At 42.1% G+C, this 13,609-nt stretch overlaps 1 protein-coding gene across 6 annotated transcripts in view; it reads left to right on the top strand.

Moving 5' to 3' along the window:
- Nucleotides 1–13,609, top strand: part of COL14A1 (collagen type XIV alpha 1 chain) — a 210,713-nt gene that overhangs the window by 167,892 nt on the left and 29,212 nt on the right. For all 6 annotated transcript variants that reach the window (XM_042973272.1, XM_042973271.1, XM_042973275.1 and 3 more), the window contains 2 exons: nucleotides 6,073–6,126; nucleotides 6,592–6,663. In XM_042973272.1, coding sequence (XP_042829206.1) covers nucleotides 6,073–6,126; nucleotides 6,592–6,663 — 126 coding nt within the window. The remainder of the gene's footprint in view (nucleotides 1–6,072; nucleotides 6,127–6,591; nucleotides 6,664–13,609) is intronic.

Genomic DNA, 13,609 nt, shown 5'->3' on the forward strand with positions numbered 1-13,609 from the left:
TACACACAAAGATAGTGTGTGTGTGTGTGTGTGTGTGTGTGTGTGTGTGTGTCTGAAAATTCCCCAGTGTGACTCAACGTGGTACCAACACTTAATGACTGATCTAACCTGGGCCAGTATTTACAGAGTCTGTGGCTTTTTGGTGCTTGGCCTCTTAATCTGGTGGTTGGTCTTAATCCTTTGCTGCAAGTAGCAACCTTATTTCCCATGGCTGACTGCCATGCTGGTACATTGGCTGGTGCTCACAGCAGTCCAGAGCCATGCCACAGGGTTGAAATTGTGCAGCAAGAATGTCTTCAAGTTTTTCTCTAGGCCTCACTAGAGAGGTTTGGTTCCTCTAAACAAACCCGTCAGATGCCTGTTGCTTAAAGATCCCACTGTACCTGAAGGTGTAGTGTAAGAGGACCTTAACAATTGGCATGTTCCAGAATCTTAAGGTTAATATCTGTGACTCACCATTTAAGTCTTCAAAAAAGACATGGGTGGTGTGTATCAGGATTGAGTCACCAGTTCTGAACACTGATAGCTACCTAAACATAAATATTCTAGCTTCTGACTTTAATTTTAGTTACAACACTCTTTGTGGGCACATTGGTTTCACCCTTCAAATTTCATAGACACAGAACTTAGAAACTACAGACTTTTTAAGACTCTGTAGGAAATTCTTGCCACCTCAATGTGTGTATATATGCTCCAGAACATGGAAAAGAAAACAGCAAAATGGAAATGAATGAATGGTTAATTAAATGTCTATAAAACAGTCCACTTTGCCAATTTCAGCCATAAGTAAATTTAGTATTCATTCAAGTATCAGTGATTTTGAAAGCAAATGTTGGGGGAGATTTCCTTTTGCTGACAAATCATAGCCAACCATAACTTAACAGCTTGCTCATAGCTGACTGTTTTCAAAAACAAATTATAAAAATCCTTTCAAGCTTTTATAGCAAAACTTACTTTTAATGTGGGTTGTGGGTGCATATTAATATTTTAAGGTGGGAATCTCAGGAAAAGAAAAATGCCTGGATCTATTCATGTCATAAAACATCCCTGTTTGTGGGTGGCTGATTTCATGCACTTGAAAAAATATATTTGTCGGCTTCAGTGAATGTCTATATTATGCTTATGACTTAATCTTCTATTCCCTACTCTTCATTCTTCATTGCTTAATTAGGGGCTTCTGCTTTTTCTGGGAGTGCTTAATTCACAAACATACATCTTCTCAGATTGGCTACCTAACATGAAATGGAAAACGTATAGACATAGAAATGTTCTCGGAAATGCAAACACATTTTTAGTTGATAAGGGTTGATGGCCATTCATTCGATGAGCTGTGATTTAGATTAAGTTGAATCCCAAGGCTAGGATTTGCCAATTATTTTGCCTTGTAACATGCGGACATTTTACAGAGTTTTTCTCTTCACCAGGTTTATTGCTCTTGTATAGAAAAGGTCCTGCCCTTGCTCCTCACCCTGAGGTGAAGGGATGAGAGGCAGGATCTGAGCCCTGGCTGAATGTTGCCTGGTTTGCAAAGATGAGCCATAATGTGGTGTCATGGTGGCCCACAGGCAGGGAAACTAATGCAGTGGCCCGATCATCCTGGGTCCCTTGATTCAAACGTCTCTCCAGTCAAGCCCTCTCTCCATTCCCTTGCCAGGATGCTGTGTTCTTCCTACATGTTTCCATGGAACTCTTCTCATCCATCATCATAGCACATTGTCATTTTCTTTCAATCATTGACTTTGCTCAAAACTGGAAACTTCTTGGAAAGACTGTGTTGTTCCTCATTAGCTATCCAAATCCTACCAGAAAGCACAGCACAGAGTAGCTCTGCAAATAATTTTCTAATGTGACAAATGTGAGGCTTCCAAGTAAAAAAACATGTTTACTCATGTGATTAAAAAATTAAACTGCAAATCATATTTACATGATGAAAAATGTGAACTTTTTATTTTCTAGGGTTAGGAAGAAAATTTGGGGAAAATGGGTTGGATAATGATTCTAAAATGGTATTAATTTTAATATCATCTTAGTTATAACAATATGGAACGAGTGCGTTTTATTTTGGAATCAGAGAAGCCGGTAACCCACGGTAACCTTAAGAATGCTTTTATTCTTGAACTGTCATATCCAAACATGCTCGATTGTTCATGCCAATCCTTGAAAGAAGGTGCTAGCGTAAAATGCACTAGAGTGGCCACTGTTAGTGTCCTGATCAGATCCCCCTTTCCTGGCAGGTGTCCTGCATCCTGTAGCTGTGGATGTTGACTGCTAATGGTTCAGAATTGGCCCTTCCATGGAGAATTGCCCTTGGAAATGCCACCTTGGTCCCGGTTAATGACTAACTGATAGGAATGAATAAAACCTTACCATAGGTTATAGCTGGGCTATAACTCCCACTCCAGCTCTCCTCATGGGATAAGCTGAGGCCAGACTTCAGTGATAGCCAATTCTCATGCCTCTTCCCAGGCCCTCTCCTGCCTCCTTTCCTCCCTAGCAGGTGCCTCCCAAGTACAGTCCCTCTAGATATCAAAGGCATAATATCCAGGTCTGCTTCTAGAAAATTACCCCTAAGACATTCACTGAAATGAAATTTCAGCTTCTGAAAGTCCCTGACTCCTGATGCCTTTCTCCTGCATTGTGGACAGCTCAGCAGCAAGGGCGATGACACTGGCATTTCCCCCCTGCCCTACACACATTTCCAGACTAATTATGCTTGAGATTAATACTTATTTAGTCAACACGGTAATCAGAATACTTCTTCCAGCATCCTCAATTTTATTCGAATTCTAACTAACATTTTGTTAGTACCTAGTTTTGTGCCAGCAATGTGCTAGGAAAATATTAGGAATGGAACAATGAGTAAAACTTAATGTCTGCCCTCTCAGCTTCTGGCAGGTAGAATGACACAGAGTAAGCAAACATCTTGTCTAGCATCCTTTTTTTTTTTTAATATGAAATTTATTGTCAAATTAGTTCCTATACAACACCTAGTGCTCATCCCAACAGGTGCCCTCCTCAATACCCCTCACCCACCCTCCCCTCCCTCCCACCCCCCATCAACCCTCAGTTTGTTCTCAGTTTTTAGGAGTCTTTATGTTTTGGCTCTCTCTAGCCTCCTCTTTTGATCACACTCAACCATGAGCCCCTCCGCCAAATTTAGCTCCTATGATGTAGGAACATTGCTCTGTCTTCCCTTCCAGATGAGTCACATGTGGGGTCCAGAAATCAGGAGAATTCAGAACTGTTCACAAGAACATCCTTCAGTGCCACTGTGGAGGACAGAACTGATGTGTCTCTTTTTCAGCTCCTTCCTCATGATTGGGAGGGGGCGTAAATGTGTTATTTCCTGCAGATCTTCCTTGGAATCTTGCAGTTTTCTTATTTTTTTTTAGGGTTTATTTATTTTTGAGAGAGAGACAGAGTGTGAGCAGGGGAGGGGCAGGAGAGGGAGTTACAGAATCCAAAGCAGGCTCCAGGCTCTGAGCTGTCAGCACAGAGCCCAACACGGGGCTCGAACTCACCAGCTGTGAGATGATGAGCCGAGGTTGGAGGCTTAACCAACTGATCCACCCAGGTGCCCCTGATGCACTTTTCTTTTAAGAAAATATGCCATGGCTTGCCTCCCTCTGTGAATAAACTTGCCCCTGCTTGTTTTGGGGAAGGCCTCCTGCAGCAACGCTACGGTGTTGATTGCTGGGCGTTGTGTTGACCGTGTGTCATGTGTGGGTTACACGCAGGTCCGTGTTTGCTTCCCATCCACTGCTGGAAGAGTTTTAAGGCAGGAAGCAAAAAATTTTCTTTTTAAAATGTCTTCTTAAATTATCGAATACGTGCCCAGAGTCCATTTTTTTCTTATGTGAACTTCATTGAGAAAATAATATATTTTTTAAAATTCCTTTTTATTTTTAATTATAAGGTCTCCTAACTTCTCTTGGTCCCACGTTTTCTCACTTACACCATGAGAGGATTGAACTGAAGGAGATCTTAGGTCCTGTTCATCTCTCACATATTCTGATCTTTTATGTTACATTTAAACAACATGCAAAATAATTTCTTTCAGACTATGTCAGCATTAATTTTTGCTATTTAGTTAACAAATCCCCAAAAGGGTGTGTGTGTGTGTGTGTGTGTGTGTGTGTGTTTGTGTAACTTAATCTGTATCGGGGTCTATTACTGCAGCTTTTTGAATTAATTTTTTTTAAGTAAGTTCTAAACCCAACATGGGGCTTGAACTCATGACCCTGAGATCAAGAGCCATGCTCTAGTGACTGAGCCAGCCAGGTGCCCCCTGACTTAATATTTTTGACTGAATGTCTTAAATGAAAAAACAGAAATAGTAGTAAAAAAACCCACAACTAGCGGCAGGTATATTAGTGTAGGATAACTGATATCACAAACAACCCTAAAATCTCAGTGGTTTAATGCAATAAAATAAAATAAAATAAAATAAAATAAAATAAAATAAAGTCTATTGTTGGCTCACAACCCAATGCTATCAACAAGATAGACAGAGAGTGGGGAGGTCTAGTCTCTGCTCCATATGGTCATTTAGAAACTCGGGGTCTTTCCATCCTGGGACACTTTAATCTTTAACATGTGGGCTCTGAAGTTGCTACAAAAGGGGAAAAGAGAGTGGAGGATTACCCACAGGAAATTTTCATAAGCCAGAACTGGAACTGGCCCCTTTCCATTGGCCAGAATTCAGCGCTGTGGCTCCAATATGATTCCTGGAACCGGAGCCTGGGAATTTAGCCTCACAATGTGCCTGGGCAGAAAAGGAAAATCACAAATATCGGTGAGCTCTAGAATCATCAACCTTATCTAGTTTTCAGAGTTGCCAGTATTTGAGCTTGAGAGCATGAGAGGGCCTTGCCGGCCCCCCAGTGCTGTTCCTACATATTTATCCCACCCCCTCATCATGCCCCTTTGGTTCCTTTCTTCCCAGTCACACCCCGTATCCTTTTGTCCAGTCTCATCTTTACTCTTCTATTTGATACCTTGAAGTAGGGAGAGAGAATGGGAATGTGGACAGGAACCCCTAAGAAGATGATTTTCATGGACAAGACAAAGTGGGAAAAAACAGCTCACTGGAAAAGTGGCACGGATTTCAGAAAAGGAATTGGGAGAGGCAAGAAGTGAGCCAAGAGAGGTTGATTTGACTTGGGTTGAGTTGGTTTGAGATGGAAATGGATTTTATTCCGAAGAGAGACAAATCTCAAGACAAAAAGTTCACTTCTCCATGTAGAAGAACACGATGTTTTGATTAATATTTTATTAACCTGTTATGAAATTCAGACTGAAGATCCTTTTTCCTGTCTTTAACTGGATTGGAAGGACCGGCATCCACAGTTTAGAACCATAACCATTCAAGAATCACTCGTGCCGACTGTTATATTTTTCACATAAAACCAACACACACTTACCCACATTAAATCATTTAGGAAGATACTTTCAGAAAGAATATCATTTGCCTTCTGCCTTAAGCCCTTCCAACATGGAATGGGAAGCCAGCATGCACTCATTTGTAAGCTCGTGATGACACATTGAACAAGTTGGCCCAGCAGTCAAAACCATATCAGTGCAACAGGAAACCTACCCCACTGTTCTCCAGGCTGCTCCTGAAGAGTTGCAGTTTCAGATATTATAGTAATTTTGTAATGTCGATTTCTTTGATAGTCCTTGCCCCAAATGCTCTCTGACTTCAGATCATGAAGGATACTGACTCGTCTTTTTGTCTTTTTGCCTGATTGATTACCAAAACTTCATCTCCCTTTTCATTTGTTATGCTTAGTTTAAGAAAAAAACTTTCTGGAAACAAGTTCCTGTTTAAGTTTGTAAGTGGCATGTCTTACTTAGACCTAAAATTCTTGTACTAGACAATTTCACAGAGCCAACAGACACAAAAGTCTTGCCAAGAACAATTCTTATGAAGGGTTTAGAAGCGGTGAATCCTTAGAAGTCCAGAGTAAGCAACAGCACTTGCCCCCTCCAAATATTAAATGGGATTAAGTACATCTATCTGAAAACCATATAAAGCAATTGCATAGTTAACACACTGTTTCTTTTCCCCAGGGCTTTCCTGGAAAAGATGGGTCCTCTGGCCCTCCAGGACCACCTGGGCCAATTGTAAGTATTTCCAGAAACTACTAGGATATGTTCTGCGTTAGAGCATTTCATTTCTTTTGAGAAATTTTCTTTTGCTCAACCTTCACCTTGGCAGCCATCTTTGCTCTGGGTTAACAACTCACTCCTTGGTACAGAGCTCTACCTGATACATCCATGTTGCTTGATAATTCTATCAGAGCCCCTTTGCCTATACAATCCCCTGCATTGATTTAGTTTTCCTTAAACATAGCTAAGGCTCAAATTTGAACAAACTACGCCTAATAGTGGGGCTTCTGAAAAATATCTCCCCTACTTTTATGGTAGTTGGGAACAGGAATGAGCAATGGATATTGCTCCAAGTCTTGGTGTTGAGGGAGAAGGAAGCTATCGCTGTGTGTGTTTGTTACTCCTTCTTGAGAACTGGCTGTCTTCGATGAGAATGTATGAGTACTCACCTTTGTTCCATTCTCCTCTCTCTCTATTCAGGGCATTCCCGGCGCCCCTGGAGTCCCAGGGATCACAGGAAGCATGGGGCCTCAAGGTGCCCTAGGACCACCTGTGAGTATGCAGCAGTAGCAGGTGCTCAGTCACCCCTTGGTTTACGTATGTGTTTAAATTTACCAGCATCTCTGTTGGCCAAAAATGTTTCTTCAGTATTGGACTCTGTGGGAATGTATGAAGGAAACCAGAGAAGCTTCTTGGGGAAAGAGTAAGCTCAGACTGTGCATATATCATGGCTAGAGACAGATGGTCCCCATAGGGAATAATCAGCTATGCTTCTGCTTATGTATATTTCCATTGTTTGCAATTCTCTGTTTGTCTAGGTAAGTTCAGTGTCATCTTTACAGGGATTGGGTATAATAGCTATGTGTTAATTAGGCCTGTCTCCTGGGGAAAAAATACAAAGTTGAGAAATTCAAGCATTAATAAGAATGGGAATAGGTTTTTCTTTCGAAATCCTGCAAGAAAGACAAGATTTCCCATCGAAACACACACTCACACGTAAGCAAATAAGTGAAAGCCAGTAAGTGGAACTAATTACCTCCCATTTTTGTGCTTCTAGTTTCTGAGGGTTTTTAAGTGTGATCAACGGGAGGGATAGAGATAGACTCAAGGAGAGAGAGAGAGATAGGAGAGAAAGAAATGAGCACATCCGGGTCGGTTTCCTCATCTGTAGGCTGAGGTGGTTGCATTTAATGGCCTCCAAAACCACATATGGCATCTTCTGTGACTTTCAAGTTGTTCCTTCTATATGTCGGTATTAGTCAGCATTCTGACATTATCTGTGACACACTAAATCTGTATCCGTAAACTGAAGTAATTGGAGATGCATAAATGTATGCAGTACCGCAAACAGGTGAAGAAGTTGTGGAAGAGTGAAATCTGAAGGGTGAGGGCGGAGATGTAAACGAGCTAAGATTCTATGGCTGCCATAGCAGATTACTGCAATCTTGGTGGCTTAAAACTACACAAATTTATTAATTTATAGTTCTTTAGGTCAGAAGTCTGACATGGTCTCATTGGGTTAAAATCAAGTGTTGGCATTTCCTTTCTGGAGCTTCTAGAGGAGAATCTATTTCTTTGTCTTTTCTAGTGTCCAAAGACCCCCACATTCCTTGGCTGATGGCCTACTTCCATCTCCAAAGTCGGCAGTGTTTCGGCTCTCTGGCCATTCTTCCCTAATCACATCTCCCTCTGAGCACAGTCTAGAAAGGTTTTTTGCCTTGAGGACCTACATGATTATATCTGGGCCACCGGATAATCCTAGATAGTGTCCCTAGATAACCTAAAAATGTTTGACTAAGTCACATTTGCAGAGTCTCTATTGCCACATAAGGTAATATATTTACAGGTCTGGGGATTAGGACATGGACAGTCTGGGGGATGCTTTTTCTGCCTCCCACAGTCAACAAAACATTACAGAAACATTGGTTCTCATTTGGAAAGACACCACTCTCCCTCTGGCTACCCAGACTGCCATACTACTTTTTGTTCTCTAAACTCATTTCAGTACAATTATGTCATCCTCAGAGTTCTTTCCCAAGCTAAGATTTACATGACACATATGCAGGTGTATACACACACACACACACACACACACACACACATAAGATATGAACATAAAAAAATGCCTCCAGATTTTAGCAAGCACATCCTTATTTGCACACCCAAATGAATGCTCTTCTTGGCAGTTACTTTACAAAGCCATATACTCATTCCAAATACAATGTCGTTGTTCAAACACTTTTATATCTCCTCTTTTCAAATCCAGCTGTAATGGGTCACAGAAGAAAATTTGATTGCTTTCTCTTCACACATATAGGTTTAATCCAAAATGGTATTACTAATTATGGTCATGCATGTGGAAGCATACTCTAACACTCACCTTCATGATCATGCACAAGCACACATGCAGGCACATGTGCATAGACACACACACACACACACACACACACACACACACACTCCTGTCTGTACCATCCTTTCACTGTAAACTTTTCCGTTCATTTGGTCCTAGTCTATTCCTCACCAGAAAAGAGATTTGAAAACATTATCTCTCCTACCAGGCTTTAGTCTGCTTCCCAAACTGTTCTTGGGAACAGGAGTTCTGGAATATGTCAGTGGGGCTCGGAGAGTAAGGGGTGCTGGTTAAAGCAGTGTCAGAGACTGTGCATACTAAATCTGTTTCTCAGAAAGTCATGAGGGATTTCAGGACATCAAAGACTTTGAGGCATCCTGAAATGAAATGAGAAAAAACAAGAGCCGGTTAATTTGGGTAATAAAATCACGTGTGCACGAGCTGATCTTTTTGTTCCTTGAACTTTTGCTGACACCTCCTAGAACTAGTTTCCCTTAACCTGAGCTGGGTTCATATGATCTATGAGAGATGGGATAGGAGAGAAGAACCAGCTCCAGGATCCTACGGAGAAGAAAATGGGGTGTACGAAGGGTGGAGAATGTGTTAGGTAAGCAGAACCCCACTCTGCTTATCCACCTGGCCTGCTGTAGCTCTTGAATATGGCCATATAGAAATGCCAACAAACTATTTCCCAGAAAGAAAGCACTCGTTAATAATATTGTCTTCGATCATTGTAGATCAACAGAAAAGGGCCCCCGTGGCCCTGGAATTTTTATCCAAGACAGAAACCATTCAGTGTATAGGCACTGGGCGGGGACGCCACAGTGGTAGGCTGTGGGTATTCTGTCAAAAGCCAGTTGTTCTCTGAACTGTCTCGCCCAGACTTTTCCTCGTGCTCCGTGCTCCGGGAGGTGAGCAGCCAGATGCCTGCTGGCTGCCAGACTGGCGTGACTAGTAAAGCAGGCTCGGTGTCGTGGTGTTAAGGCCTTGATTGATTTCCCATGGATGTCTGTCTAGGAAGGCAGGAGGGAAAGAGACCAAGAAAGACAGACTGCCCTACTGAAAATAGCAACGTGTTTCCTAGGCCGGTGCCAGGAACGTGTGCTTTCATGCACTCTGCCTGCAGCCACAGACTTCCCTGGGTGGACCGTGCTTTGCTGCGGCTGCCGGCGTAGCTCCTACCTGAGGTTTAAGACTCGGCTAAAATACAGTGCCTCCCCTGCAGGGGAGCACACAGAGATGAAGCTCATGTAAGAAGGGGCCATGAGTTTAGCTTGAGATCAATATAGGTAGACAGGTCCACTACATCATTTAAAGAGCGCTGCATTAGAAGTCAGGATTCCTGGGTTCTAGATGTGGCCCTGACATGACCTTAACTAGCTGTGTGAGCCACATCACTGAAGCCATTTATCTAGACTGTCAGGACGTCAGTTTCCTAAGTCACTCATGTAAAAATATTTGCTGGGTAGTCACAATATATGCAAGAGACATGGGGAAGAGGGGTTCCGAGGGGTACAAAAGATGACCAGGGAATTTTCCCACATTCATGGAAAGTCTAGAGAGTGATTTTGTTTTAAGATTTTTTTTAAGGGACACCTGGGTGGCTCTGTCAGTTAAGTGTCTGACTTCAGCTCAGGTCATGATCTCCCAGTCTGTGAGTTCAAGCCCCGCGTTGGCCCCTGTGCTGACAGCTCAGAGCCTGGAGCCTGCTTCAGATTCTGTGTCTCCCTCTCTCTCTGCCCCTTCCCTGCTTGTGCTCTGTCCTCTCTCTCTCTCTCTCTCTCTCTCAAAAATAAATAAACATTAAAATAAATTTTAAAAAATACATAAATAAATGATGTTTTAAAGTGTATTTATTTATTCTAAGAGGGAGAGAAAGCATGAGTGGGGGGAGGGGCAGAAAGAGAAAGAGGGAGACAGAGGATCCCAAGCAGGCTCCACACTGTGCGCACAGAGCCCAACTCGAGGCTCGAACTCACAAAACTGTACGATCATGACCTGAGCCCAAACCAAGAGTCGGATGCTCAACCGACTAAGCCACCTAGGTACCCCAAGAGTGATTTTTTTAAATGTAAGTAGGTATAATAAAAGGCAAAAGGTGAGAAATGGTTTAAGGGAAAGACAACAAAATTGCTATGAGAGTCCCATTGAGAGACAGAGAGACCTACAGAAAGACAGAGAGGAAGAGGCAGAGAGGGAGCTATCCCCTGAACTGATGCGATGAGGAGAATAGCTCCTGAAGGAGGCAGCATTTCCTTTGGATCTTGAAAGGAGGGTGTGCTTTGCTTCCACAAAGGCAGGGAGTTGGCATTGTTTCAATGGGGATTGTGGTAAAACATAAAGCCAACACAAGGCACTGCATCTTTTGTACCTTTTATATTTTTCGACTCTTTCTCTTGCTTCGTGGCACCTGCCACAATTATATTTTGCACCCTTGTTGTTTCTCACCGAGTTTATCACAGGAAGCTCTAACCCGCTCCCTGGCCTCTGCTCTAGCCCTGGTCTCATCCATTCCCCAGTTGCTGGATGATCCTTCTAGTATATCTTTGATGTGTCATTCCCTGGCTTGAATCTCCTCACCAGATCCTGTTACCAGAGGATGGGTCCCACATATTCAGCCAGGTATATGTGGCCCTTCATGATGAGCCCTTCCTTTCCCTTCCAACTGACCTCCCACTATCCCTTCATCTGCAGTTGAGTCATCCCAAGTTATGTAAAGCTCTCCCAACACGTGCTATACTGTTTCATACTTGTTTGGTCTCTGGGACATTTTCCCATTTGTCTGGGCTGCTTTCTCCTCCTTGCCCCACCTGGTGAGCTCCTGGCTAGTCTCTCTTGAAAACTGTGCATTTTCTGTGTGAGGACCTCCCCTCCCCCACCTCCTTAGGCTGAGACATTTCATATAAATCTCCATGCCAAGTCCTCCACTGAAATGACCATTCCTCAAGGGCAGAAATGTCATCATACCCATGTACTCATGTTTTTATTCCTAGATTCCAGCTCAGTTTCATAGAAGTTTCTTAATCAGTCTTTGTTAAAAGGAAGAAAGAATAAGGGTCAGTGTGTATTCTAGTTAGGCTGATGTGCAGGGGAGTCTAGCAGATTATTCTTAGACACGGAGGGTCAGACCATGGAAGACCTTTAGAGCTGAGCGAGGATGTTTTGATTCGTGTTAACAGACATCTTTAATGTGTGGGACTTGGACCATGATGAGATCATTCCTCTTCCCTCGGCACTAAACTTCTGTGAACCTATGAATGTAACTACTGTAGTTTCTTTTCTTTACATTTCAGTGATTCCTAAAATTATAGGAAAATGTGCCACTTTTTCTTGCCTACGTTTACAGGGAATATGTGTTTTCCCTCAAAGCATACTTTGGTGGAGTTATGGACCTTCCCTTGCTCAGGAATTTTTATTTTGTTTTTGTTTTACTTTGCAAAAATCAAAGGAAAAGATGTCAGAGACATTGGAATAACAAATAACTTCTTGCCATACAGATATTCTACTAAATGGATCTTTCACTGAAATTGCCTAGCTGTGCCCTGTAGCTACTTAATAACCTGCATCGTGAGGCTGAGTTCGAGGGATTTCAGGCCGGATTAAACATATCCATCCCTATGTACCAGAAGGGGCTGACCTGTCAGGTTTTGTTATCAGTCAGGTTGGCCCTCTAATTCCTAAGTTTTAAACATTTGGAGGAAGCCAATTTAATAAACAATAGCTAGCAATGGAGATGTCAAATAGTGTATTGGTTCAAAAATAAATATATTCTAGATCAACTGGTTTTCAAGAAATGACTCAAGTTAGGGGTGCCTGGGTAGCTCAGCCAGTTAAGTGTCCAACTTCAGCTCTGGTCATGATCTTGGGGTCTGTGGGTTCAAGCCCCACGACAGAGCCTGGAGCCTGCTTCGGATTCTGTGTCTCCCTCTCTCTCTGCCCCTCCCCCACTCACAATCTCTCTCTCTCTCTCTCTCTCTCTCTCTCTCTCTCTCTCTCTCAAAAATAAATAAACATTAAACAAATTTTTTTTAAAAAAGAAAGAAATGACCCAAGTTAACACTGAATTCTGAATTGTGAGGGTTAAGTTGGAGGGATGCATGATTGCTTTTTTATTATTGTGTAATTAGGAAATGGAATGGAAGACACTGGCTGGCAGATTGTCGAATAGTGTTCTCATTCACTTTGCTGAAAGCACACTTTGCTGGGGAGGCAACAGACTCCGGAGACTGGCTGATGGGGTTCTGGTCCCAGCTTTTCCATTTTCTCACTGTGTGACCATGGGCGAGTTGAGTTGTTCAACCTCTTCCTGCATTAATTTTCTTATATGCAAAATGGAAATAATTTCTTCTAGGGCTGTGACAAAGAATAAATTAGTCTGCTTTCTCGGAGTCTTACAAGGATTAAATAAATGAGTTAATCTTACAAGCGTGTTATAGGGTTAAATAGGTTAACACGCCGAGAACAATGCCTGTGACATGGCAAAAGCTGCTAAAGTGTTAAACTGCTGGTATTTGCAGATGGTGTCTGAATATATTTAAAAAGTGGAATATTTACTTTTTTTTGCTGATTTTTGGCTTTTGTTGTACATTTAATGCTTGAAAAGCTGGTTCCATTAAAGATTTATTTCATGGTAACATAAGTAGCTCTTTTCTCCAGTTAAACCTATAAGGGGACATTGCTGCATCTTTGGGGACTTGACCATTTGTGGAGTCTAAGAAATGAGGAGGACAACACCAGTACATCTATAAGAATCTGAAAAGAATTGTGAAGGAAGGATGCCTTGTAAATCTTACTTCAGCCAAAAAAAAAAAAAGTTTTATAAAGGAAATTGGATACTTCTAACAGAATCAACTCTTTTTCTAATGGTCTAGGAGCTCAATGCCTGAGAATGTCTTAAATATCTTTTTTTTTTTCAATCAAGGAAGTTAAAATGAAGCTGCCATCCAGATTTGAAGTAAAATTCAGCCATTCGTTCATTCAGTTAACATATTTTTGAGTACCTGCTATGTCCCAAGCATAGTCCCAAGAAACGGGGAGACAGGAGTTTGGGAACTAGACACAGACTGAGTATGGAACCTACTTGTGGAGAGAGGTTATAGTGAGGATGTGCTTTCTTTGTAGAGTCTGAGATTCTGCCCTGGCAAG

Source organism: Panthera tigris, chromosome F2 (genome assembly GCF_018350195.1).
Source record: "Panthera tigris isolate Pti1 chromosome F2, P.tigris_Pti1_mat1.1, whole genome shotgun sequence".
Classification (NCBI taxonomy): Eukaryota; Metazoa; Chordata; class Mammalia; order Carnivora; family Felidae; genus Panthera; species Panthera tigris.